Genomic DNA, 24,476 nt, shown 5'->3' with positions numbered 1-24,476 from the left:
TGGTGCTGGGGCAAAACAGCCCCTCCTGCCCTCAGCCTGTTTCCTGGGGCATTGAAAACTGATTAAGAATCACTTGCTTAAGCTGCTGGGTCTCAGGTGACAGTGCCAGGGCAAACTGCTCTCCTGGAAATGCCCATTAAAGTTTCGATTTACATCCCTCTCGCAGAGCCGTGTGAGCTGCTGGAATGACCTCTGCCAGCAGCCACTCGGTTCATTGAACAGTAATGAGCCAAGGATTCCCTCTAAACAGCACACCAAGCATCCTTACTCCATTTCCTGCTTCTAAAGGAAGTCTAAGTTATTTAATAATCTGCTTGAAGTCCTTAAAGTGAATCCAGGCAGCGAAGCGAAATCCTGTTTAGCGGGGCAGATGCCCAAAGGAAAGTGCCAGGGTGATGGAGCTGTTTGGGAACAGCCACTAAAACATGGCCAACAGTTTAGCAGATATGCTGGAGATAGCAGGCTGGGATTAAAATCGAGTTGGCTGCTGGGTCAGACTCTGTGCTTCACTAACTCCTTGCTGAATGCTGCAATTCCTGGATTAAATCCAGACAATCTCCAGTGCACAGCTTGTGTTTTGCCCATTTGGCGGTTGGTTTTCAAGCTTTAATGTGTCCTCAGAGCTGTGAACTCTCCAGGAGGGTAACACACACCTTTCCAGAGCAGGTATTCCTCCTGAGGCTGGAGCTGAGCTGGTGCTGCCTGAGTTTCAGTCCTGCTGTGCCAGCTGCAGGGAAGGAGGTGGGATTGAGGCAGCTGAGAGCTGTCTCTGCCTGGAAATGTGGTGCTCTCTTCCATCCCTGTACTGCAGGGTCCTGCCACCTTCCCCTGCCTGCAGAAGGTTTACTGGACTTACTCCCCGTGTTCTGGCCAAGTAGAATCCTCCTAGGTGTGAAATGTTTACAAAAGGCCTGTAAATGTGGCCCTGACTCCCTGCTCTCCAGCCCTGTTCCCTCCATCTCTCCCCACTCTGAAGGGCTGCTCCGTGTGGGAAGGCAGAACGCGTTTCCCAGGAAGAGTTCCAGAGGTGCCAGGGAGTGGTGAGTAACTCTGTGAGGGGTTTATACAGCTCGGGCCGTACCAGCTGCTCCAACTGCAGCAGTAAACTCGAGTACAGCATCTCCTGCAGTAAAATTCCTGTCTGAGTCAGACTTTACAAATGCTTTACAACTGGTGCTCGCAATTCATCTGATCTCTGCTGGAATTACCTTCCAGGACCCATCTCCATTCATTTAATGCAAACTATCTCATCTTGTCCATCTCTACTCCGGGTTTCATTTTCCACAGCTACTCCCTGGGAAAATTCATTAGCTCTGCAGTGCCTCTGATGGTTGTAGGGAAGGTGATTTGGAAGGTTTTCTGTCCTTTCCTGCACTAAAAGGGGGTGGGATGTAGGTTGGGATGGGGCTGTCCAAATCCCCCTGGAGCTCCCTGGCTTGCGTTTGCACAGAGAGAAATCCTAAGGAACAGGCTCCTGCAAGGGAGATTCCTGAATTCCTTGGGCATATCCACAGTGATGAGGCCTGGCATGGGAACCCAGCGTGTCACCCCAAATCCTGCAGGTGTCTGAGCTGAGGGAGCACAGCAGGAATGGGCAGACCCTGTGCTTCTGCCTGTACCAGTTTGTATTTCTCATGACCCCAAGGCTGTTCCCTGATCCTCCTGCAGAGCCAGCACAGTCCCTGGCAGGATCTCCCTTATTTTGGGAGCAGCAATGGCAGTCGGGGGCTTTCCCAGGCAGGAGACTCGCTCCCAATGCCACCATTTGTCACTGCTCACAGAAAGTAGGGGTTATCCCCAAATCCAGCGTGCCATCAATCTGGGAAAGCTGCTGGCTGTCCTGGCCCTTTCCCTGCAAAGGGCTGCCATTCCCTCCTGCCTGCTCTGAACAGGAGCCAGCTTCCCGGGGAGAAAACGCTGGGATACTGGATTAATTGAGCCTGTGCAATGGCCCTCAGCTGCCATAAACTATGTTGCTGTCTGGGCAGTGAATGGAGCTGGGGGGGAGGCAGGACAGCTCCCAATTCCCAAACCTGCTCTGAGCCGTGTCCCCCACAGCGAGGAAACCTGGCACCACCTCCCAGCACCTGCCAGGGGCCCTCCCCACGGGCACGGGGAGTTCCTGCTGCTGCCAAGTGCCACATCCCGCGGTGACATCCTTCCCCTGCATCCCTGATTTTGCTCCTGCCTGTGGCTGCACGGTCCAAGAGGAGATCAGCAGTGCTGCTGCCAGCCACCGGGACCACACCTGAGCTCTCTGTGGAGAGGGTTGCCAGCATGTCACAGCTTTTTTGGGAAGTTGCCAGCCTCCATTTCAGCAGGGATGGAGCAGAGATGGAATGGCTCGGGTGGGAAGGGACCTTTAAAGGTCCTTTAAAACCCTTGTGAATTGAGCAGGAACATCTCCAACTGGCCCAGAATCCATTCCCAGCACCTGGGAGCATCACCCGGGGCTGGCTTGGGCTGCAGCCAGGGATGGCTGATGCTGGGGGAGGAATCCCACATTGCTGTTTGAGGAAGGCACTGAAATGTCCCCGGCTGTGAAGGCCACGGCTCAGAGCCCCCTGGCTTAGCCAGGCCACGTCTGGGGGCACAGGGACATTCCCTTGGTGCCAAACACCACCCAGGCCCCGGCTTTGTGCCCGGCTCCAGCCCTGGGTGCTGACCCTGAAATGCTGACACCACACATAGTTTGTCCTTAATAGGCCATGGAAAAGGGGACACGTGTCAGGGTCAGGCTTTTTCCTCATGCTGTGCCTTTCACTGTCTTTATAGGATACAGAAATATGTTGGGTGAGCCCCGCCTGGGTAAACTCAGCCTAAAAACTAGATTATCTTGGGCAGCTATTTTCTGCTCTGGAAGTACGGTGCTCCCATGCAGGAAAACAGCAGAGTGGGGTTTGTGCGGTTCGAGAGGGTCTTTCCTGACAAATTATTTGGGAGCCCAGTTCACAGGGCTCAAATCCCTGCACAGAGACATACCCAGCTGCTGGACACTTCTCCCAGATCCGATGTGTGTGGGACAGAGAATCTTGGGAGAGCAGGGGCAGCATGGCTGGGCACGCCAGAAGCCAGACAAAGCTGCTTGGTGGCAGGAGGGGACAATTCCTCACCGCCACCACCGCCTGCCTTTGCCAAGTGCCATCCCTCCCGTTCTGGGTAAGTGAATCCTGGGGAAGAGGCTTTTCCCAGCCTGGAAACCGTCTGCACTGACATCTAGTGGCAAAGCAGGCTTTTCCCTGGCAAAGAGGAGCGGGGGATCTGGCTGGGAGCTGCTCTGCTGGTCCTGCTGCTGCTCTGGCTGTAGTCAGGAGCATCACCTGGGTTGGAAAAGGCCTTTAAGCTTATCAGGTCTAACTGCAAACCATAATAACATCCATGATAAAATGCAGATTAAATATCCGATTCCTAGAGACTGTGCATCAGCTCTACACATTATTATTATTATTTTTGTAATCCCCTACAATCCCTAAACCATTAAAAAAAAAAAAAAAAAGAAAAAAAAAAGTGTTGTGACAGGACACAGGGAATGGCTCCCAGTGCCAGAGGGCAGGGATGGATGGGATATTGGGAAGGAATTGTTCCCTGGGAGGGTGGGCAGGCCCTGGCACAGGGTGCCCAGAGCAGCTGTGGCTGCCCCTGGATCCCTGGGAGTGTCCAAAGCCAGGCTGGATGGGGGCTTGGAGCAGCCTGGGATAGTGGGAGGTGTCCTTGCCCATGGCAGGGGTGGCACTGGATGAGCTTTAAGGTCACCTCCCAACCAAGCCATGCTGTGGTTCCTGGATAACAGCAGAGCACCCTCTGACAGCAACGACTGGGCACAGCAGGTCCCCAGGTGTAAACCCAGGGCGCATTATCAATTATCTGTTTTATTTTATGCACTGCTGCCTCTCGTGTCCGTTTAACGCTGCTTTGGGGCATACACAGGCCTCAGCCCTCCCCAACATGGCGGCGTGGCAAAGACTACATCTCCCATCGTGCCCCGCTCTCCGCCATGGTGCCGGCGGGCAGCCAATGGGGCGCGGCGGAAGGCGGATATAGCGCCGCCCTCGGGGCCCGCTCCCTCCTTTCCGCCGGGCCGCGGCTCATCATGGCGGTGCAGATCTCCAAGAAGCGCAAGGTGAGCGCGGCCGCACGGATCCTCCGCGGCCGCGGGGCGCTGCCGCCTCGCCCGGGGCGGCCCCGGCAGCCGGCGGGGCGGGGGCACGGCGGGGAGCGGCGGCGGACGGGGGAGGATGGCGGCGGATGCGGCGCGGGGCCCGGCGGGGAACATGGCGGCGGGATGGAGCGGGCGCTTCCCCACGGCCGCGCGCGGGGCTGAGCTCGGAGGTGCGGAGCGGCGCCGGGAGCCGGGATTTGCGGCGTTTTCCCTTTGCTTTCCCGTGGGAAGGGTTTGGGGATAGTGGCTGCCCAGCCCTGTGGGCCGGGAGGGCGCGGGACGCTGCCTGTCCTGGGGAGCGAGGGAAGTTTGGGCTGTCAGGAGTCCCAGCAGCAGCTTCCCGTGGGGCTGGGAAAGGGATGTGATTATTTCCCTTAAATTACTCCCGAATTACGGCAGAGAGCCGTGATCCCAGCCTGAACAGTGGCTGTGGCCAGGCCGTGGTTGGTGTAGGCTCCTGCTAGGAGTGGATTATTCCTGAGAACTGCAGGGAAAGGGGGTCCATTTTTCCCCACTGCTGCACCCTGAGCTGGGCAGAGCACGGTGCTAATAAAGTCGAGGTTGTGGGTTCAGTCCCTGGGCTGTTCATGTAAAACTTGGGACTTGGTGTTCCCTGTGGGTCCCTTCCAACTGAGAATATTCTGTGATTTCTCTCAGAGGAGGAGAAAGTTGTTGGGAGAGACTGTCAGGCTGCAGGAGGAATTTGGTGAATTGCACTCAAGTTCAGAATGTGACAAGACCGTGACTTTGTCCGTTTGTCTTTTAGTTTGTCGCTGATGGCATCTTCAAAGCTGAGCTGAACGAGTTCCTGACTCGGGAACTGGCTGAGGATGGATACTCCGGCGTGGAAGTCCGGGTCACTCCGACCAGGACTGAGATTATCATCCTTGCCACCAGGTAACTCAGCCTTCCTGAACTGGGAGACTCTGAAAGCTCTTTGGGATGGCTCCAGTCTCACTCCTGGGGACACTTTTCTCAGTTGTCCTGTACTTATTTTCCCACAGAACTCAGAATGTCCTGGGAGAGAAGGGACGCCGGATCCGGGAGCTGACGGCTGTGGTGCAGAAGAGGTTTGGATTCCCCGAGGGAAGTGTGGAGGTAAAACTGCCTGAGGACCTGGGTGGTGCAGCTGGATTTGTGATGGCAGGATGGTGTCAGGTGGTCTCAGGATAACTTGGGCTGTGTGTTACTGGGCCTCAAAAATATTCCTGCACTAAAGTACAAAATGAATTATAAAGAAACTATTTGGGTGCAGAAGGATCTTTGAGAAACAGAACAGAAAGTAACACACCAGTTATTTTTGATCCTTAATGTTAGGGGTGTTTTTGCAGGAGAAGGTTGGAGTAGTCCTTTGAAGGGTCCTTGCAACCCAAAGGATTCAGTAGTTTTATTCCATGAAATCTGCTCCTGTTACTAGTTCCTTGCACCAAAACAAATCGGGGGGGAGGGGGAATGTGTGTGCTGGGGTGGTGCTCATTTATTCCAGCTTGGCCGGTGCTGCTGGATTATACAGGGAAGGGAATGTAGGATAAAGCTGCTGCCTGTAAATGTGGAAGGAGTAACTGGACTGAATGCAGGGACTACAGCAGAATGAAGCTCCTGTGTTGTGCTAAAGTAAAAGTTAAATTTACTGTGAGGGTGGTGGGAAGCTGCCATGGCATGCCGAGAGCAGCTGTGGCTGCCCCTGGATCACTGGCAGTGCCCAAGGCCAGGTTGGACATTGGGGCTTGAAGCACCTGGGACAGTGGGAGGTGTCCCTGCTCATGGCAGGGGTGGCACTGGATGAACCTTCCAATCCAAAGTGTGCTGGGATTCTATGATGGACTCGGGCAGGGGCCCTGTTGTGAGCGTGCCTCTCTCCTGTGCAGCTCTACGCCGAGAAGGTGGCCACGAGGGGTCTGTGTGCCATCGCCCAGGCCGAGTCCCTGCGCTACAAGCTGCTGGGGGGGCTGGCTGTGCGCAGGTGAGTACAGCAGCCTGTCTGTGGGGGAACTGTGGGATTCCAGTAGCATTCCCAAAAAACAGCTCCTCTGCCGTTTGAAGATTTAACCTGGTGGTGCTGCACTGAAACTTCAGTTCACAGTTCTGGAGCATTAAGAGCGTATCTGGCTACAGGTTATCTGTGTGGCATAAAGCTGCGTGTGTTCCTTGGGGGATAAATGGGTGGAGGAGTGAAGCAAACACCATTTCAGGCCTCGTGGCTGTGTTGTGCTCAGGTGGCAGTGGCCCTGCTCTCACATCCCCTCGGTGATGAGACGATGACGAGTCAGAAGCGGGTGGCTCTGGTGGCGGTGCCTCAGCGGTGTCACGTTCTGTGGTGCTGCGTGAGGTCCTTCAGCAGCAGCCTCCTGTCACCAGTGAATGATCTAGAGGCATTTGTCTGAGAAGGGATGGGAGCTGCACTCCTGACACACAAAACTGAGATTGGGATTGGTAAAATTCCTCCAGGAAGCCTTTGGGTCTGGCAGAGCGGGCTGATGGCTTGGCTGTCCTCTCCCTGCAGAGCCTGCTACGGTGTCCTCCGCTTCATCATGGAGAGCGGGGCCAAGGGCTGTGAGGTCGTCGTGTCCGGCAAACTCCGAGGTCAGCGGGCCAAATCCATGAAGTTTGTGGATGGCTTGATGATCCACAGTGGGGACCCAGTGAATTACTACGTGGACACAGCCGTGCGTCACGTCCTGCTCCGGCAGGGTGAGTGCCTGGCACGCGGATCCCTTTGCAGCTTTGCTGGGTTCTTTCTCTAGAACTCCTGAGAGAAAAGGTCTCAGCTCCTGGCATCCCATTCCTGCAGGGTGGAGGTTTCCCACTGGCATCCCTGGGCTGAAACTCACTCGGTTTTGAGGCACCTCTGATCTCACAGAGTAGTTCAGTTGTGCTGCTGTGGATGGTTCAGACTCTGAAAATCCTGTCCTCTTGGGCTTTTGCAGCTGAACTCTGACTGTGAAATTTGAACATTACATCTAAGGTAGAAATCATTTGGGAATGGAAGGCCAAGGGGCCTTCAGCAGCCAGTGTGGTTGTACCAGGTCATCCACTTCTCTGCTGTGGTGTTTGGATGTTTCCAGTAGGGAATGTGGCTGTAGATTTTCTACTCACTTGTGTCCTGGTGCCTCTGAGGCTGGTGATAACTTCCAGATGAAGTACCTATTGTCTGGGTTTAAGAGCTCTTGGCAGTTGGGATTCTGGTTTTCCTGGCTCCTCAGGATTGGCAGAACAGGAGTGCTACAAGTGTCAGTCAATCTTCCCAGCTAAACCTGCTTCCACTTGTTCTCCTTCCTGGTAAAACACAAATGACCTGTGTGCCTTAACTGGCTTTGGGTTAATTAGTGGCAGAACTCCTGGTGTAGGGATCCCAACAGCCAGAGCTGTTCTCCACCTTCCCTTCGGTGATGATAAGATGACGAGTCAGAAGGGGCATCCTTGTATCATTGCAGCCTGCTCTGTGCCACGTTCTGTGGTGCTGTGCTAAGGCTGCCTTGGCCAGGATGTCCTGCTCATTGGATGATTTAGAGGCATTTGTCTGAGAAGGGATGTAAAAAATAAAAGTGGCATTTCCTAAAACGATAAATGAGCTGAGGAAGAGGACAGAGTTTAAAAGCAGGCTTAGAATGAATTGAAGGTAGAACTGCAGTCAGCCAAGGCACTGAGTTGAGTAACTGTGGATATCCAACTTTAAGTTGCCTGAATTTACAACACTGATAGAAAGTGACAGTAATTAGATTTGTAAGCTGTAGCATGTCTGTGTTACAGTGTTGTCAGCAGATCTTCTATGTGCAGAGAAATATTTTGTAACCTTGGTGCTCATCCCTATGAACACCTGCTTAATCTGTTTTGTGTCTCCCTTGTCCTGTCACTCTGCAGGAGTACTGGGAATCAAAGTAAAGATTATGTTGCCTTGGGACCCCAGTGGAAAGATTGGCCCCAAAAAGCCTCTGCCAGACCACGTCAGCATCGTGGAACCCAAAGAAGAGATTTTGCCCACCACCCCTATTTCAGAGCAGAAAGGTGGCAAACCAGAACAGCCAGCCATGCCTCAGCCAGTGCCCACTGCCTGAGGGGTAAGTGCCTGGAGCAGTGGGAGGGAGGTGTGCTGGGGATCCACGTAGAAAAAGTTTCAGGCCACCAAAAACACTGGAACTGGGATTTTGGGAAGACAAGCTGCTGTGTTGTGCTCAGCACAATGACCACAGGGTTGAGGTTGAGCATTGCTCTGTGTGCAGGGGCCAGGGTTCAAGGCATGTGTCAGAGCAACTCAGAACACTCCTCTGGAGATGAGATGATGGATCTGTTCCATGTTGTGTTCTACAGCATGGATTTGGAGACCTTGGATTACTACAGTTGGGTTGGGTGCCTCGGATGTGTTGGTGTTGTACCAACTGCTACCAGTGTGCAGCTGGCAGCACAGGGAATATATTCCTCATATATCCATCCTGTCCTGCCCCAGGACCCAGTCTGGGATAGCCGTAGAAGCCACATGAGAACAATTTGTAGGCTGCTTTTGTAAGAAAGTAATCAGTTTAAAGTCTCACCAAGGAATCTGCCAAGATCTGCCTCAGTGGGAAAAAGAGGGATCACTGGCCCAAAAGCAGGAAATGGGAAATGCAGTTTAATTGGAAAGCTTGGCTTGTTCTTGGTTTGGGCTAGGATGATGGTTATGGAAAAGAGTTTGCCCCCAGCTCACTGAGTGTTTTGTTTCTCGTTGTAGGGCTTGTAACATCTGCAACCAGAAGCTTGTCTGTCCTGAAAACATCTCTTAATAAAATAACAAAAGACAGTGTTTGTGAAGGTGCTTTTTCTTTCTTTTTTTTTTTTTTTTCCTTTTTATTTTCTCAAGATGTGCTCTAGGAAGACCTTGCTCCCACCTTTGGTGTGGAAGGAATTGTGTTGCTGTGTCCCCTTCTGGAGTGAACTTCACCGGAACCTGATCCAAACAAAGTGTGAATAAAACACTGATATCCTTGATAGATGGAGCTGGAGCAGCAATCCTGTGTTTAGATGCTCATGAGTAGCACACACTCCATGGAGTACTGGTGGCTGTTTCTGACATCCCAGTCCCTTATCCAGTGCTTCCAGAAGGGGGAGCTTTTTTGGCAGTGTCCAGGCCAAAGCAGCTCCTGTTAGGGTCAGGTAACTGGGTGTGGATTTGGGGGGTGAGAACAAAAGTGACACTCGGGATTTGAAACCTTCTGTCCTGAGCTGTGAGGTGGGAATATCTGGTGGAAGTCTGGTGCAGAAATGGGAAGAGACAGGCACATTGTAGGTACATAATGTATGTGCAGGATCAAGGAGTTTGCATTTTGAGGAATTCAAAGCCTGTTGCATGTAAGCTTTGTTGTTAAGGAGTAGCTTTCATATCCACATTTCTGTTTTTAGGAGGTTGCTCTGCAGGAGCTAGCAGCTTAGGAATTGAAATTTTGAACTGGTCTGTCTAGGGAGCCTTGGCCTTGCTGTTCCCAGCTTTTCTGGCACACCTGGGAATCTCTTTAAGTTTCAGAAACAAGATGTGCCTTAAGGTGTTAGAGTGATTTCAGGTTTCTGTGTGCACCATTCAGTGCAAAGATTTAAATAGTTAATACATATTTTAGACTAATGCCAGCATTAATTTTTTATATGAATTTGAATTTGGAAATAATCTGAAAATATAAAAGATGACAAAGCAGCTCTGTCAGATCATAGGAGCAGGAAATGTGTGCAGGTGGGAAGATCTGAAGCAAAGTCAAACCCAGTTTTGCATGTTGTCTCTAAATTCTTAAACATTCCCATGTGGTACATGGTGATGGTTAGAAATCTCTCCTGCTGCCTCCCAGGGAAGGCTGGATTTCCTGGAGATTGCTCCACTTCTTCCTGGTTAAAAGCTCTCCAACCTTGTCCATTACCCTTTTAACCTCGGTGCTGATCAGTGGTAGAGTCAAGAGATGTGCAAGTAATGGGGAAGAGAGGGCTCCAGGGAGAGCTCAGAGCCCCTTGCCAGGACCTAAAGGGACTCCTGGAGAGCTGGAAAGGGACTGGGGACAAGGGATGGAGGGACCGGACACAGGGAATGGCTTTCTACTGCCAGAGGGTAATGCTGGATGGGATATTGGGAAGGAATTGTTCACTGCAGGGGGTGGTGAGACCCTGGCACAGGGTGCCCAGAGAAGCTGTGGCTGCAAGTGTGAGCTGAACAGCTTTTCCACGTGTCTTGGTTGGAATTACCACCTCCCTGAGCTGTTTGAAGAATCTCAAAAAGGAGGAGGGAGCTGGTTCAGTTCTCTGTATCTTTTGGATGCTTCCCTTGGACAAAAGCCCTGGAAGTTGAGCTGGGGGTAGGATGAACTAAGGAACTCTGGAAAGATTTTAATTTAGTTTCAGTATTGCTATTCCAGGTTGATGGTGTTCCTGCTGTGGTTGGTGCTGGAGGTGGCTTCAGTAACTCCAATTTAGTGAAAATTAGGAAGCACTCGATGCTTTTCCAGTGTGGGAGGAGCTCCATATAGGGATGTGTGAGCTTGCCCAACCCAGGCCCAGGGAAAAGGGGACACGTGCCTGTAGTTTTGCTTGTGAGTGGCAGAAAGTTCATCCCTTTCCAGCAGGGGGAGAACATGGATTAGCAGATCTGCCACTGCTGGATTTTCCACCTGGGGAAGGTATCTTTAGCCTGCAGTTTTTTCCTCTTCTATTTCCCCAGAGTGCATCCCAGCTGGAGGAACTTTGGCTTAGAGGGTGAGGAAGGCTGGTTCCTGTGGTTGGCAGCTCACTTTTTATCCTGCTAAATGGCCCAGCAGGACAGGGCGTTGGTCCTTTACCTGTGGAGCATTTAAAGTGTTGGATATTTGCAGTTTCAGGAGAAAACTGAAGGGAAAAGCTGCTAAGAGCATTCCTTTCTCATGATAGATGGGAATTTATCTTGTGTATTGAGTTTTTCTCCATAAGTTGCCACATTAGGGGGTCTTGGATTTAAGGATAGCAAAGAATCTCCCTAAGTTTATTTTCCTCTACAAGGGGTTCCACCTGCCAGGGATTCATTGAAAAAGTTTTATTGCAAAATTACAAGAACAGACAATAAAAGCCATCAGACACCTGCATCCAAATGATGCAAATTATTCACAATATCCCACAGTGTGTTCTTGCCTTGCCCACCCCTTTCACCCCCCCAGCCCAGCCTCCAGAACGTTCTGTGTGTGGGTTCAGTGCGCTGAATCACCGGGAAGCGTCCCCTGATTGGGGACATCCCTGGCATTGCCTCCTGCCTCCCAGCACCTGGGAATATGCAGTATTGGGCTTCTATGTCTGCAGGGAAAATTGGCAGGGAGATAAAGCAAAGCCATGTAGGTGCTGCATGCCTGTTTCAGAGAACTGGCAATTCCATTGGAATGCATGGATTTTCCTCATTTCCATAATCTCACTATTTGCCTTGTGGTGTCTCTCAGTGCGTGGCAAGTGCTGCAATGCTCCTGGGATAACACCAGCTCCTTTAAATAGTACTGACCTGATGATATCCCTGGAAGAGAAGTTAGGAATAGCCTGGATCAGGCTGTGAAACCTGCTAATTATCAGACATAAATATAACTATAAATACCTTTGTTTTTCAGGGTCCCCTTATCCAGGTCAGCAGACAGGGAGCTAAAGTACCATGGAGCTTCAGCAGAGCGTAATTAGGAAGTCAGGTAATGGCAGCTTCAAAGCTTTGTGTTTAATTAAGCAAGAAAGTGGAAGTGAACCTGATCCCACCTCCCTGTGAGAAGCCAGCCCAGGAGTGCCTTGGGTCAGCTCCACAGGGACCTGATTGGAACCAGCTCTGGTCTAAACTGGGAGAGCCCTGGCAGTGGGAACAGAGTCTTTCCCAGCCCTACAGGCTGATGCAGAGCATTTGCAAGAAAAGTGAATTCTCTGCCTGGTACAATGCCTGCTTAATTAATTAATTAATTACAAGTGTTGGCCCCTCAGTGATCCCAAGGGGGTGGAGTGTTGAAGGGACCTCAGGTTACTCTTTCTATCTAGAAACCCAGGCTTGTGTTTTGGGCTCTCCTTGACACCCCTCAGTTTTCCATAAAGTATTGATCCAAGGTGCTCTTGGCTTTGATGCTCTCCCCTAAAGAGCTCTTGTGGTTGATGTATCAAAGGCAGAGCACAGGGCTAGGCAGGACAGAAGGGCACAGCTCCATACAATCTGTGTTCTCCTGTGCTGCCTCCTGCTCTGCTGCAGGGCCCTGCAGGGGCTGGACTGCACAACTGGCCCTTGGAGCTCTGTTACACACCCCTGGAGAGAGAAGAGAGAAGCAGAGCACAGCTCTGGAGCAGTGCCACAGGGCACCCGTGCAGGAGAAGAGCGGCAGCGCTGAGCGTGCGGTGGGAAGGAAGCGTTTGGGATGGGAGGCTGGTGCCTTGGCGCAGGGCTGGTGGAGCAGCAAGGAACTGAGCAGGAGGCTTAACCAGTGCAGGGAGAAGCTCAGCTTCAACGTGGCCACCTCAGCTGACTCCTGGTGACCCCCAGGCTCCCCTGCTCCTCTCTGGAGGTGGGTTTGTGCAATCTGGATTTTGGGGTGAGGTAAAGTGTACGCTGGTTTCTCCTCACAATGCACCCTGGTCTGAATAGCACCCATGGTTCAAGAAGGATACAAAATAGTGTTTCCCATTTGTCAAAATGCCCCCCTAAAAACACACACAAACCAAAGCTCTGGGAAAAAAAACCCCAACCAAAACAAACCCAACTACAACTCATCGCGCATCTTGTCGCCTTTGGGCCTCACGAGCCTGCCGATGAAGAGGATGGAGTTGGTTTTAGTGTCCTTGATCATGAAGATGAAGGGGTGGTCAGCATAGAAGAGTTTGGGGTTCCTCATCTCCTCTCGGCCATAGATGTCGGCGTCGTAGGGGTTCCCTTCCGTGTCCCATTCCAGAGCCGTGGCGTGGAACACGTTGGACAGGTAAAGGTCTTTCTTGCCGGAGATCTTGGACAAGTCAGCTTTGGTTTTGTCAATGGCTTCTGTCAGGCCCAGACCACCCAAGTGTTTCTAGGAGGAGACAAGAGGTCAGCAACCCTCGCAGAGATGACACAGTGCCAGAGGGGCAGCAGGCATGGCTAACCCACCATCCCTCTGGCTTCCCTCCCATCCCAAAGAACTGTAAGGTCCAACTATTTAAGGACCACCTTTACCTGAAGGTCGTGGCTGACTTCCAGGATGACTTTTGGCAACGAGATGGCCACTGATCTCTTCTTCATCTTGCCAGTCCAGGCTTTGAGCTGCTCCTTGTTCAGCAGTTTCTCCACTCTCTCCAAAGGCTCCACGTGGTTTGGCATGATGAAGATCATGCTGGACAGCTTGTGAGCCAGTGGCATCTCTACCACCTGGAGTTTCTCCGTCTCATCATCGTAGTAATTGTAGAGACCTTGAAAGCAGAAGCAGGGAACAGTGAGATGTGGAGCAGAGGCAAAGTGAATTCAGCCTGGACTTTCCCTGAGCAGGAAGGGAAGAGAGTCTGGACACCTTTTTGGGAAGTGGCCCAGCATTACTGGAGATAGCTGTGCCTCTCATTTGTGTGATGAGCCAGGATTTGTTCCCAACAGCCAAGCACATCATAGTAAATATGGATTCTCTCTGCTCACAGGGAGACTGAATCAGGAGAAGGAACTCTTCCCCTGCTTTGTTCTCTCGTGAGGCAAAACAATCTTGGAAGCAACTGGTGGAAATCTGGGTGATGGAAAACAGTGATCCTAACTCCATGGTCTTGGTGTGGGGCATGAGATTTCCCACTCACCTGTGCGGTGCATCATGGGCACTCCCACGGTGTAGGAACGGGTCACCATGAAGCCACGGTTGTCCACCATCTTATGATGGAACTTCTCATCCCAGTGAGCTACAGGAGAGAGAGAAGCACAGCTCATAAGAAAAGGGAGTGGGCGGTAATTCCATGCACAGTTCCCGACCACTGACAAAGAGCTCCCTCCAGTGGACCAGGGATTTGTCCACCTTCCTTTGGGGCTGTTAGATGATCTTTAAGGCCCCTCCCGACCCAAACCATTCCATGATTCTGTGTGTTGGCTCAGGGGGAGTTTAGGGTCACTTGTACCAAGAACTGAGGGTAGAACTTACGCTTGAAGAACATGGCGTTGACAATGAGGGCCCCATCAGTTTTCTCCACATCTTTGGTGACCTCCGGGAGTTTCCCATCCGTGGTCTGGGCTGCCCACTCGTTGATGGACTTGAGGGCGCTCCTCTTGTCTCGGAAGTTGATCTTGGAGTGCTCGTAGTTGTAGTGCTTCTTGCTGTTCTTCACGAAGTCCTCGGCGAAGGTGATGGAGGCGGGGCCGTAGAGGCGGTTGCCGATCTTCCAGGTGACGTTGCGGGCAGTGCTGTTGCTGACCTCGCTGAGGAGCTCGGACAGCCCGCTGTGCACGTAGTCATCGTTCAGCTTGTCCGCGCTCAGCACCGCCTTGGCCTGCGAGGCCGTCGTGGCCTTGCCCCCGAGGGACACCAGCCCGAGGGACGAGGCCACGACCACGGGGGACAGCAGGATGTTCTCCATGTCCTTGTCTTTGGCCATGGCGTGGTAGAGGTTGAAGGCCAGCGTAGTGCTGCGCTCGGCCAGCGTGGTGGCCTTGTCGCTCAGCTTCCTGTCCTCCGAGGGCACGGCCACAGTGAGGCCCAGGAGGGCCAGCCCCACGATAATCCACATGGCTTCAGCAGCACCCAGCACCTCCCAGGACCTGCTGGACAAGAAAATTCACCATCAGCATGATCCAAACCCTTCCTTGAGCATCCAGAGGTCCCAGGGGCTCTTCCAGAGAAACCCACTCCTTGGTTCCAGTGACATTGCCCCAATGCTTCACTGGGGTGCAGCCATCCCAAATCCACCCTGAGCACCAGTTAATCTCCAGGAGTGCAGGCTGCACCCTGGCAAGTACAGCCTGTGCCATTTGGAATGAAAGCTTCCTTCCTAAGGGGTTTCCCTGTATTCCAGTGTTAATGTACAGTGAATGATTTAAGGAAGGGTCAGGGAATGTAAGCAGCAGGTATTTCTAATGTGATCTTGACAGGGTAAAGGGGAATGGTTTTAAAGTGAAATAAGACAGGATTAGATGGGATATGGGGAAGGAATTGTTCCCTGTGAGGGTGGGTAGACCCTGGCACAGGGTGCCCAGAGAAGCTGTGGCTGCCCCTGCATCCCTGGAAGTGCCCAAGGCCAGGCTGGACAAGGTTTGGAATAACCTGGGAGAGTGGAAGTTGTCCCTGCCATGGCAGGGGGTGGAACTGGATGAATTTAAGGTCCCTTCCTACCCACACCATTCCATGATTCTGTCCCCAGAGCAGGACAAAGCTCTGCCCTCATCAGGAAAAGCTGAAAGCAGGATGTTTGTGCTGCCCAGGGGCCACCCAGCAGTGCTGCCCCTTGCTCCAAGGGCTGTTGCAGGCACTGAGTGGCAAGGACCATCCTCTCTGGGGACCCCAGCCCGGGCCTCAAACCCTCAGCTTCCTTGGCACTAGATGGAGCACCTGAGCTTCCACCGAGCAAAGCCAGAGGTGGCCCTAGAGAAGATCCTGCACTGTCTGATCGGCTCTGTTCGACTTGGGTTTGCCTGTCCAGCCCTGCTGGGGAGGTACTGGGGCACAGGGAGGTGGGGGAGCCTCATTTTCCCCAGCAGAACCTTCGGATTGTGCCTTGGGTGGATGGATCTCATCCCAATGTAGTGAATCCATCCCCAGCAAGGGCTCTGAGCCCTCAGCTCCGGTACATGTACAGACTGACCAGTCCTAGGTGCCTGGAAGCTCTTTGGAGCTCATCCCACCTGGCCCCACACCTTCCCTCCCTCCTGCCTTCACTCAGCAAACCTTCCTGCTGGCAGCTCCTCAGGCCTTAAATTCCACCTCAGCTTTTGGGGGACTTTTTCCTCCACAGGAACTGCATCGCTACACTGAAGTTCTGTTCTTTGGTGGTCCTCTCCTCCCACCCTGCTCCTGCCCAGCCTCAGAGGCTGCCCCTGGCGTGGGGAGGCAGGGTAAGGCTGCAGCAGGGTTAAAGTATTGCAGGCAGGAAGCGAAGGGCCCGCTGGGATTACATATGGAAGGAAACACGCAGCACGTAGCCCCGAGCGAAGAGAGTGCGCAGTTCCACCAGGACCCTTTGCCAGAGTGGGAATTACGTAGCCTCAGAGAGGGAGGGATTACAGCCCAAAATCCTTTATGGGAGCAAGGCTTCTGTTAAAGGGGAGAACCATCCCAGCTGCCTCAAGAGCAGAGATTTGTGCAATAGGCTCAAAACTGCCCTCGGCACTCTTTTGGGAGTGCAGCCAGGGTGACAAACACTGGAAGTCTGAGGAGGTTCCTTCTGGATTTCTATTTCCCGTTTATTTCTAAGGATACCTTGAAACTGTTTCATAGTGAGGTCAACGTTTGCCTTTTTCTTTCTGAAAGAAAACAGATACATGGAGTAGTTCTCTTGTGAGCAGGGGGTGGCCTGCACTGCTTCATCCTCAGTTTAAATAAAAGTTGATTACTTCAGGGCCGGGTGACAGGTTTGGGCTCTGCTGAGTCACACAGCCCGGGATGGAGAAAGTTTGCCCGTTCTTGGATTATGGCAGCGATTATGGGTGAATTCCTAACCCTTGGTGAAAATGGAGGGAATGCGGGGAATGCACAGCCAGCAACATCCTCTCCGGTGCTCCCAGGGCGAGGGGACGCCCTGTGCCAGCGTGGCATTCCACAGCCTGCCCTGGGGCTGCGGGGACCCTCTTTGCTGGGATCTGCAGCTGCACCCCTCCCAGGGCTGTGCTTCTCCCGGGAGCAGGACGGAGCCGCAGGGCAGAGGAGTGCAGGCAAAAGGCCATTTCCATGTCACCAGAGGGATGTGACGCTCGCTCGGGGCAGCAGAAGGACGGCAGGAGGCTGCAGGGAGAGCTCTCATTCCTGCGCTGGGATGGTGCCCAGGGTCCTGCAGGCTCCCAGGCTGAGCCAGAGCAGGGGCTGGAGGACTTCACTCACACCAAGCTAGAGCTTCCCTTCTCCCTCTTTTCTTTCTCGTCATTCTCTGAAAGCTTCTGCAGCTTCCCTGTGACCACCTCTCGCAAACCGGGAGGCGACTGGGGGATTTTTTTAATAGCTTTCCTCAAAAACCCAGAGCCAGCTCATGGGACAGAGCTGTACCCCTATCCCCCACTCCCACCCACCCCACTGCAGCCTACCCCCCACGCATCCCCTTCTCCCATGCCATAACCCTCCCTCTCCCCCCGATTTTTCCTGCCCAGCCAGGAGGCTGCAGGACCCCCAGATCCCGCCCCACCCTGCTGCAATCTCAGCTCGGTCTCCACCCTGCCCGCCCGGGGTTCCCCGGGTGCCCCCCTCCTACCTGCGGGGTCGGACGCGGCTTTGCTCGGCTCCCTGTGCACCTCCCGGTCCTGCGGAGGGGGTATATAAGGGGCCGGGGAGAAACTTCTGGAAAGTTGGGAAAACCCTCTCAAAAATGCTGGGGAGGGAGAGGAAGGGGAGGATCCGTGCCGGCTGTGTCCCGTCCCGCCGCCAATGGCAGGGAATGCCGGCCCCGCGCCGCCGAAGGGGGGTCGGGCTGGATGGGGGATGCGCGTTCCCTCCTCCTGCCCTGCCTGGCCCTGCCTGAGCCCAGCCAGCCCTTGCAGCAGGAACATGGGCAACTATTCCCTGCACAAGCTGTGCTTTTGCCTTTTCACATCTTATTTCCATCCTCTCCCTCCCCCGGGCGTTTCCTGCAGCTGGATGGTTGTTGGTACCAAAGGCAGGTAGTGATATATTTATTTTTTTGTTTCTGGGCTGTCACACTCCATATGAAGTCAGGGGTGGTGCAAAGGGCTTCAGCCACGACTGGAGCAGTCACAGCCAGCCAGTGTTTGACACCTGCCCCATCCTGCCATCTGAAATGTGCCCTGATGGGTGACCTCCACGAGAGAGGAGAAGGCTCCAGGGAGAGCTCAGAGCCCCTTGCAGGGCCTGAAGGGGCTCCAGGAGAGCTGGAGAGGGACTGGGGACAAGGCCTGGAGGGACAGGACACAGGGAATGGCTCTAAGCTGAAAATGGGTAGGTTTAGATGGGATATTGGGAAGGAATTGTGCCCTATGAGGATGGGGAGGCTGTGGCACAGCATGGCCAGAGAAGCTGTACCATGGAGAGGTTTCTGCTGAGTCACAAGTGTTGAAGCTCAAATTCAACCCTGTCACCTTTTAAGACAGCACAGGATTGTTTTCATGGCAATTTGGGATGTAGGGATATTCGAGGTACCACCCACATCATGGATGGTTACATCAGTAGAAGGATGCTGCATCCTTGTGTTCTTTAACTGATGTCTGTCTCCCTATTAATCACACTGTAATTTCATTTCTCCCCCTAATTTTGGCTCTGCCAAGTTTTTCTGCTTCCCTCTGAGGACAGGGGTCTCAGCCTCCTGTTGCTGTAGTAGCAAACAGCCTCTGATTTTTCCTTCTGTTTTTGAATATTCTGCTTGTTGTGTTGGTAACATCTTGCTTTGGAATCACTATTCCATCCTCCTTCATAGTCCACCTATTGTAGTAGGTAGCATCAAAAAGTGACATTTTTCTTCCATCTGAACTGTTCAGATAGTGCCATGTGAGTAGATACTTCTCATCTCAAACAAGGGGAGATCTTTGAGCCCTCCCTGTGAAAGATTTCTCCATCAGCTGCAGTAAACCTGGTGCTCAGTGATGTTTAGAGATCTGTTCCCTTCATGGAGGGATTCAGTGGGAAAAAGCATTTTTTAATTCCCTTAATAATTAAAAAATTCCCTTAATAATTAAAATAATTAATTAAATATTAATTCCCTTAATAATTATATAAAAAAAAAAATTTCCCTTGATCCCAGTTTGTAATCCCCTTAAGCAACAGATTCTGGTACACTAGTGTATTTTGGTGCAATTAGCTTTGCTTTGTGTCTGCATAAATGATTGACAATGATGTCCCAGAGTTTTTATAGCACAAGTTTGGCTTTATTAAAAATGAATTTGCTGATACCAAACCATTAACATGGAGATAAATGTTACTGGTCTATACCAGCAGCATGTACCAGCTGAGAAATGAGAAAAGCTCCTTTAAACTTCCACTGTCAGCTGCTTTTCTCTGCCAAATTCTGAATTGCTCCACCTTCAAACCCTTCTTTGTAATTACTTCCCATGTAAGATTTTTTTCACCTTCCGAGTGAAATTTAAAATAAACTCTTAAACTTTTAATCTTGATTTCTTTCACTGCCTCCCAGCACCAAAGTCCTTTGGCACTCTGGGGGCTCTGTGCTTCTGTCCTTTGAAATGGCTTTGCCCCAATAACATGAATTTGGAGTAGAATGAAAATAGCTGTGTTTGAGGGCTGGCAGCCCAGCATAAAGGTATTTCAGATTTTTCCTGATTTTTAAGTGTATGTTTCAGCCAATTCCTGCTGTCTCTACAACACAACCTGGTAAGAGCCACAAAAAACTCCTGCAGAGCTTTAGGATGTGAATATGCAGCAAATGAGTCAGTTCCACCAAAATGTCAGCAAACAGCTTCATCTTGACTGTGAACAGTATTGTCCAGGGCCAGAGTTGTGGAAATGAGGCAGATCTGATGGGTCAGGCAGATGGGGAGGATTCCTGCTGCTCTCCAGTGATCTCCAAGCTGATCTGGCTGTGCAGAGGCGCTCCCAGCCCCCACAGTGCCACGTAGGAGTTCCTCCAGCGGTGGGATAGGGACTGGGAAGGGCGAGCCAAACTGGGAGTTGCCGTCTTCCGTCTCTCCTGCTCATGTAATGAGCAGTTCCAGCTGCCAGAAGGACACATCCACTCCTCCAGCCCAGCTCCTCCCCTCCAAACCGCACTTGCGCAGGGCAAAACTCCAGTTTCTTTTGTCTAGAGTTATTTCCAGCGTGGCTTGGCTTTGTGGGTTTAGGGCAGTGCAGATCCACCGAGCCTTAAATTAAAAGCCACACAAAGTTTTTGTGACATGGGTGTGATCCAGCAGCCCCCAGGACAAAGCAGAGGGAGATTTCCAGGCTGTTGTTGCAGTGCTTGGAGATGGGTGTGGAAGAGCTGCTGGGATGGAGAGCAGTGAAATCCAACTGTACCAGGAGTCCAGTTCTATGGGAAACATTCCGTGCCCAGCCATGAAACAGATTGGTGCTGATTGGTGCTGGTTGTTTGGCTTCTTGTTTCAAGCAGTGTTGCCAACTCACTTGATAATCTATTGGAGGAGTGTTTTATTTCTACGAAAGCAGACACTGTGTGTTCTTTGGACAGGACTTTTTAAATATAAACTCCAGCAGCTTTGCACTTTCACCTCACAGTGACCCAGGAGACTCATCCTGGTTTCCTGTGTTGGAGACAGTCTGTCATCTTCTGTGCTGCTGTGAGGCAGTGCTGGTGCAGGATTTCTGCTTTCCAGGGTCATGCCTGAGGAGGGCAGGGATGCTTGGAGCCAGCATTGAAAAGCTTTACAATCACCCAGTGCCACCCCCTGCCATGGCAGGGACACCTTCCACTGTCCCATGTGGCTCCAAGCCCTGTCCAGCCTGGCCTTGGGCATTTCCATGGATCCAGGAGCAGCCCCAGCTGCCCTGGGCACCCTGTGCCAGGATGTCTCCACTCACACAGGGAAGAATTCTTTCCCAATATCCCAGCCAACCCTGCCCTCTGGCCGTGGAAAGCCGTTCTCCCTTGTCCTGTCATTTTCTGCCCTTATAAAAAATCTTTCTCCCTCTTTTTCACAAGCCCCCTCTAGGCACTGGAAGGGGCTCTGAGCTCTAGAGCTAGTCAGGGCTTGTCTGCTCCTCCAGGTCCCCACATGCAAAGATTTTGGGGGAATTCTGTTTCTTGGCTCAGCTCAAGGACAAGTTTGGGATCAGCACTTTAATTTCCTCCCTGCACACCCTCCTTTGGCACTGGGAGCCCATTCATGCAGCCCCAGGCATCCCAGCTTTGCTGGCAGCAGTGCCCTGCACTGGAGTGGGATTCCAGCCCTTTTCCCCCTCTCTGGCTCTCAGCCATGCCCAGGTCTGGCCTGGCTGGAGCTGGGAGGGCCCAGCTTTGTGTGAGCAGATGGCACACAAAGGATGGCAGTGGAGCTGAAAGGCTGCATCCCGTGGATCCGTGCCCTGTCTGGAGTGCAGCAGTGAGAGCCAAATTCCCCGTGCCAGCCCAGTTTGGCACTGCCAGACTCCCGGCCATGCCAGCTCCAGGCTTTCGGGGAGCTCACTGGGTTTACATGTCCTAAAGGGGCAAATTCTGTGGGTCCTCTGCAAAGCACTGATCTCCTTTTGCTTCCTCTGCAAGTGTGGTGGAGGAGAAGGAAAAGACCTGATTGCTGTGGAGAAAATTCCCCCTCCATGGCATCATCCAGGTATGTCGTGGTGCACAAACCAGGGAGGACAGGCTACAGAGGCTGCAGCTGCAGCTTTCCCACAGGGCACAGCAGAGAGAGATTCCCTTGATCCCAGTTTGTAATCCCTGTTTAATACTCCCAGAGAAAAGTTCAAAATCCACAGGGTTTCCTGCCAGCACAGCCAGGCAGGGGGGCGGAATTCCTCTGGTGCTTTTGGGTGGAAAGAATGACATCTGTGTGGCCTCAGCACAGGGCCAGCACGGGTGATGGCAGGTTGGATTGCAAGCCCCTGCATCCCACACCTTCCTGGAAGCTGGGCTAAGGCAGGAGGAGATGGAATCCTTGTGGGTGTGGCAAGAGGGATTTGCAATCTCTTAGGAGGACCCACGGGGCTGTGGGATCCTGTGCTGTTCCTACACTGACCTAGGAGTGCTGGTTTGGGGTCGTGGCAAGCCAAGAGGACTCCAGGATGTGCCTTGCAGGGTAATGTTTCACTCAATGGTCCTAGAGGACTTTTCCAACCTTAAACTCCGTGATTCTAAGATGAGCCCTGGTGATGAGCACTCCTTACCTTCTCCCTTCTGCCTCACAGTGACTGGGACTGGCTGCATCCTCCCAAAAAGCAGCAGCCAAAAGGAAAAGCAAGTGCTTGGTTTGTCAGCCACATCAGCCCCACGGGTGCAGGGGCCATCTCAAGGACAGGATGTGAGAGCACCAGGGCTTTGGGATGCTGCAACATCAGTTTCCTCACTGGAAACAGGCAGCAAGGAAGGTGCCAGTTCCAGGTTTTCACCCTTTATTAGGAAATACAAGCAGAGAAGGTCCAGGTAGTCAATCTGCTCTGCACAGAGTGGAGCTGTGGAGGGGAATCTCTGAGGTCTTGTTAAAAGCTGAGCTCACTCTGCTGCAATGAGCTCTCCCTTGTCTCTTCCTGGCATTTTCCAGGAACATATGGGAATGTGAAAAGTCTGAGCTCTGCCTGCCCTTCACATTTGGTGGAAGCTGAGAGGAGGCTCAGCTCCACACGCTCCCCCTCAGCGTTTCAGCTCTCCCGAGAAAAGCGGGATGTAAAAGGAAACTGTTTATTCTGGAGCCAGCTGAGGGAACAGAAACGCCCCTAAACCCGAGCCTGGCTCAGAGAGGGATCCTCAGCCAGCCAATCTTCTGCTTCCAGCACAGCACTGCTCGGGGCTGGGAGGTGGGGTGGGCTCAGCCTGTGCTGTGTGTGCAAGAGTGTCCCACAGCTGCCTGTCTCCCCACTCCTGCTGTCCCGGAAAGTTCTTCTCCCTGCTGGCAATCAGGTTCCCAACAAGCCAAGCCCTAAAACTGCCACTGTTGATGGCAGAGGAAGGAGGGGGCTGAGTGCAGGACAGGTCTGGGGCAGCCCTGGGGACTCTGGGGAGTTGTTGCAGCAGTTTGAAGGCAGGAAAGGACAGGGGAGGGATGAATCCCAGGAAGGACACGCTGGGCTCAGCACTGGGCAGTGGCCCAGCAGGAACAAACAGCGTGTGCAAGCCTCCTCGGCCAAGTGCTGAGGATGTGTAAGCAAAGGGATGCTCAGGAAGGAGTTTGGCAGCCCCTTTGTCTATTCTGCTCTTGCAGAGGCAGCAGAAAAGCTGCTCAGAGAGATACAGCAGGAATCACAGGATCTCAGACTGGTTTGGGTTGGAAGTAATATTAAAACCTATCCAGTCCCACCCCTGCCATGGACAGGAACACCTTCCACTATCCCAGGCTGCTCCAAGCCCCATCCAGCCTGGCCTTGAATGCTTCCAGGGATCCAGGGGCAGCCACAGCTGCTCTGGGCACCTGTGCCAGGGCCTGGTCACCCTCCCAGGGAACAATTCCTACCCAATATCTAATCTAAAATCTCTCCCTTAGTGTAAAACCAAACAGGAAAAGTGGTTTCATCCTTCCCTAGTTTCCAAGGACCACGGTTTCCCCAACCCTGGGGATGTTATGCTGATCTGGTGGGACCAAACCAGTTTGTGTCCAGATCAGAGCATCCCAGCTTTGCTTGGGATGACAAAATGCACCCACCTGGGAGGCAAATATCCCTTTCCATAGGTCCAGATTGGTTAGGGTGCTTAATCCATAATGTGGCAGCTTGGAATGTGTCTGCAAGAGGCCAGGATGTATTCCAGGATATATCTCCAAGGGCAGAAACCCTTAGGAAAAAAGTGACATCTTCCCTGTGTCTCCACATGAAATCCTATTTAGCCTGAATACTCCTGCCTGCTTCAAATATGCCAGTAGAGAATTGCAGTGTGTTTTTCCCAGCTACTGTATAGATTCCCCATGAAAATGTGGCAGGGAAGAAGTGGCAGATTTCTGGAAGATTCAAGGAGCCCACATGATGCAACCCTGCTGCATTCTTGCAGCCTGCTCCTGCTCCTGGGAGCAGAAGGAGCCACTCACATTTTATTCCAGCTGCCAGTGGGCTGCATCCACACATTAAAGACTTTTCCAGGGTCACATCCCTGTTCTGCCACAGCTCCTGGTGTTGCAGAGTCACATTCCTGCATCAGGGAGAGTTATATTTATTTTTTGAAGCAAAACCTACTCTCAGTTTTCTGTCTCTGGTAACTTGCTGGGAGGAAAGTTGTGGATCGTCCAGTGAACTATTCTCTGTTGCCCATTTCAGAAGCAAGCTAGAAAGGCTTTTACCTGGTGTTCCCAAATGAATTTAAAAACTCACAGGCATGTTAATTTTGGGAATAGTCACACACTTGGCAGTAAGAGCAGCAAATACAGATCCTGGAGCAAGGGAAGCTCCGTGGCTGTTGGATGGGATCTGGGCAGCTGAGTCACACAAGGCAGATCTGACTCAACAGATCTGCATCTGCAGATGTCCCAGGATTTTATAAAGTGGGGCAAGGCTGATTATCCTCTGTAAAAGTCGTGGAGACTGAGTCCTGGAAGGTGAGTTTGTGGCAGAATCAGAGCCAGGCTGGTTGGTGCTGCTTTCCTTCTCCACAAGGATGCCAAGGACTTGACAGGGAGTCCCAGAGG

At 52.4% G+C, this 24,476-nt stretch overlaps 3 protein-coding genes and 2 non-coding genes across 9 annotated transcripts in view; 4 read left to right on the top strand and 1 right to left on the bottom strand.

Annotated features, from left to right (window-relative positions):
- Positions 1 to 1,165, top strand: part of FCHSD2 (FCH and double SH3 domains 2) — a 127,696-nt gene extending 126,531 nt beyond the window's left edge. For both annotated transcript variants that reach the window (XM_086883627.1, XM_086883625.1), the window contains one exon: positions 977 to 1,165. In XM_086883627.1, coding sequence (XP_086739753.1) covers positions 977 to 1,048 — 72 coding nt within the window. In that variant the 3' untranslated portion in view covers positions 1,049 to 1,165. The remainder of the gene's footprint in view (positions 1 to 976) is intronic.
- Positions 983 to 9,123, top strand: RPS3 (ribosomal protein S3). 2 transcript variants are annotated; one of them, XM_023929259.2, is made up of 8 exons: positions 983 to 1,040; positions 3,928 to 4,120; positions 4,926 to 5,056; positions 5,164 to 5,257; positions 6,028 to 6,122; positions 6,663 to 6,850; positions 8,021 to 8,217; positions 8,865 to 8,936. In XM_023929259.2, exons 2-7 carry the CDS (start codon positions 3,995 to 3,997, stop codon positions 8,212 to 8,214), a joined length of 828 nt encoding a protein of 275 aa, XP_023785027.2. In that variant the 5' UTR covers positions 983 to 1,040; positions 3,928 to 3,994; the 3' UTR covers positions 8,215 to 8,217; positions 8,865 to 8,936. The 2 variants fall into 2 exon arrangements, with proteins under 2 accessions (XP_023785027.2, XP_023785034.1); XM_023929266.2 differs by lacking the exons at positions 983 to 1,040; positions 8,865 to 8,936 and adding an exon at positions 8,994 to 9,123 and having other exon boundaries at positions 4,012 to 4,120.
- Positions 6,402 to 6,548, top strand: LOC111931044 (small nucleolar RNA SNORD15). Its single transcript, XR_002865427.1, has one exon. It is a non-coding gene; the product is annotated as a small nucleolar RNA SNORD15 (small nucleolar RNA).
- LOC111931043 (small nucleolar RNA SNORD15) lies at positions 7,541 to 7,688 on the top strand. Its single transcript, XR_002865426.1, has one exon. It is a non-coding gene; the product is annotated as a small nucleolar RNA SNORD15 (small nucleolar RNA).
- A 2,036-nt stretch (positions 9,124 to 11,159) lies between the features above and the next one.
- Positions 11,160 to 17,825, bottom strand: SERPINH1 (serpin family H member 1). Of its 3 annotated transcripts, XM_086883649.1 has the most exons (7): positions 17,483 to 17,655; positions 16,501 to 16,544; positions 15,970 to 16,186; positions 14,233 to 14,849; positions 13,898 to 13,996; positions 13,296 to 13,528; positions 11,160 to 13,152 (listed from the first exon to the last, which is right to left on the bottom strand). In XM_086883649.1, exons 2-7 carry the CDS (start codon positions 16,514 to 16,516, stop codon positions 12,850 to 12,852), a joined length of 1,485 nt encoding a protein of 494 aa, XP_086739775.1. In that variant the 5' UTR covers positions 16,517 to 16,544; positions 17,483 to 17,655; the 3' UTR covers positions 11,160 to 12,849. The 3 variants fall into 3 exon arrangements, with proteins under 3 accessions (XP_086739775.1, XP_023785016.2, XP_023785009.2); XM_023929248.2 differs by lacking the exons at positions 15,970 to 16,186; positions 16,501 to 16,544 and having other exon boundaries at positions 14,233 to 14,846; positions 17,483 to 17,825; XM_023929241.2 differs by lacking the exons at positions 15,970 to 16,186; positions 16,501 to 16,544 and having other exon boundaries at positions 17,483 to 17,798.
- Between the last annotated feature and the right edge of the window lie 6,651 nt (positions 17,826 to 24,476).

This window comes from Cyanistes caeruleus, chromosome 3, assembly GCF_971803275.1.
Source record: "Cyanistes caeruleus chromosome 3, bCyaCae1.hap1.1, whole genome shotgun sequence".
NCBI lineage: Eukaryota > Metazoa > Chordata > Aves > Passeriformes > Paridae > Cyanistes > Cyanistes caeruleus.
Note: the sequence above shows the minus strand (reverse complement) of the source record. Positions and strands in the feature narration are given on the sequence as shown.

Coding starts and splice junctions, on each gene's coding strand:
- RPS3 (XM_023929259.2), top strand. CDS start 3,995: ATGGTGCCGGCGGGCAGCCAATGGGGCGCGGCGGAAGGCGGATATAGC. Junction 4,121..4,925: donor AGATCTCCAAGAAGCGCAAG/GTGAGCGCGGCC, acceptor TTTGTCTTTTAG/TTTGTCGCTGATGGCATCTT. Junction 6,123..6,662: donor GGGGGGCTGGCTGTGCGCAG/GTGAGTACAGCA, acceptor CTCTCCCTGCAG/AGCCTGCTACGGTGTCCTCC.
- SERPINH1 (XM_086883649.1), bottom strand. Junction 13,997..14,232: donor CAACGCCATGTTCTTCAAGC/GTAAGTTCTACC, acceptor TCTCTCCTGTAG/CTCACTGGGATGAGAAGTTC. Junction 13,529..13,897: donor GCCCATGATGCACCGCACAG/GTGAGTGGGAAA, acceptor TCTGCTTTCAAG/GTCTCTACAATTACTACGAT.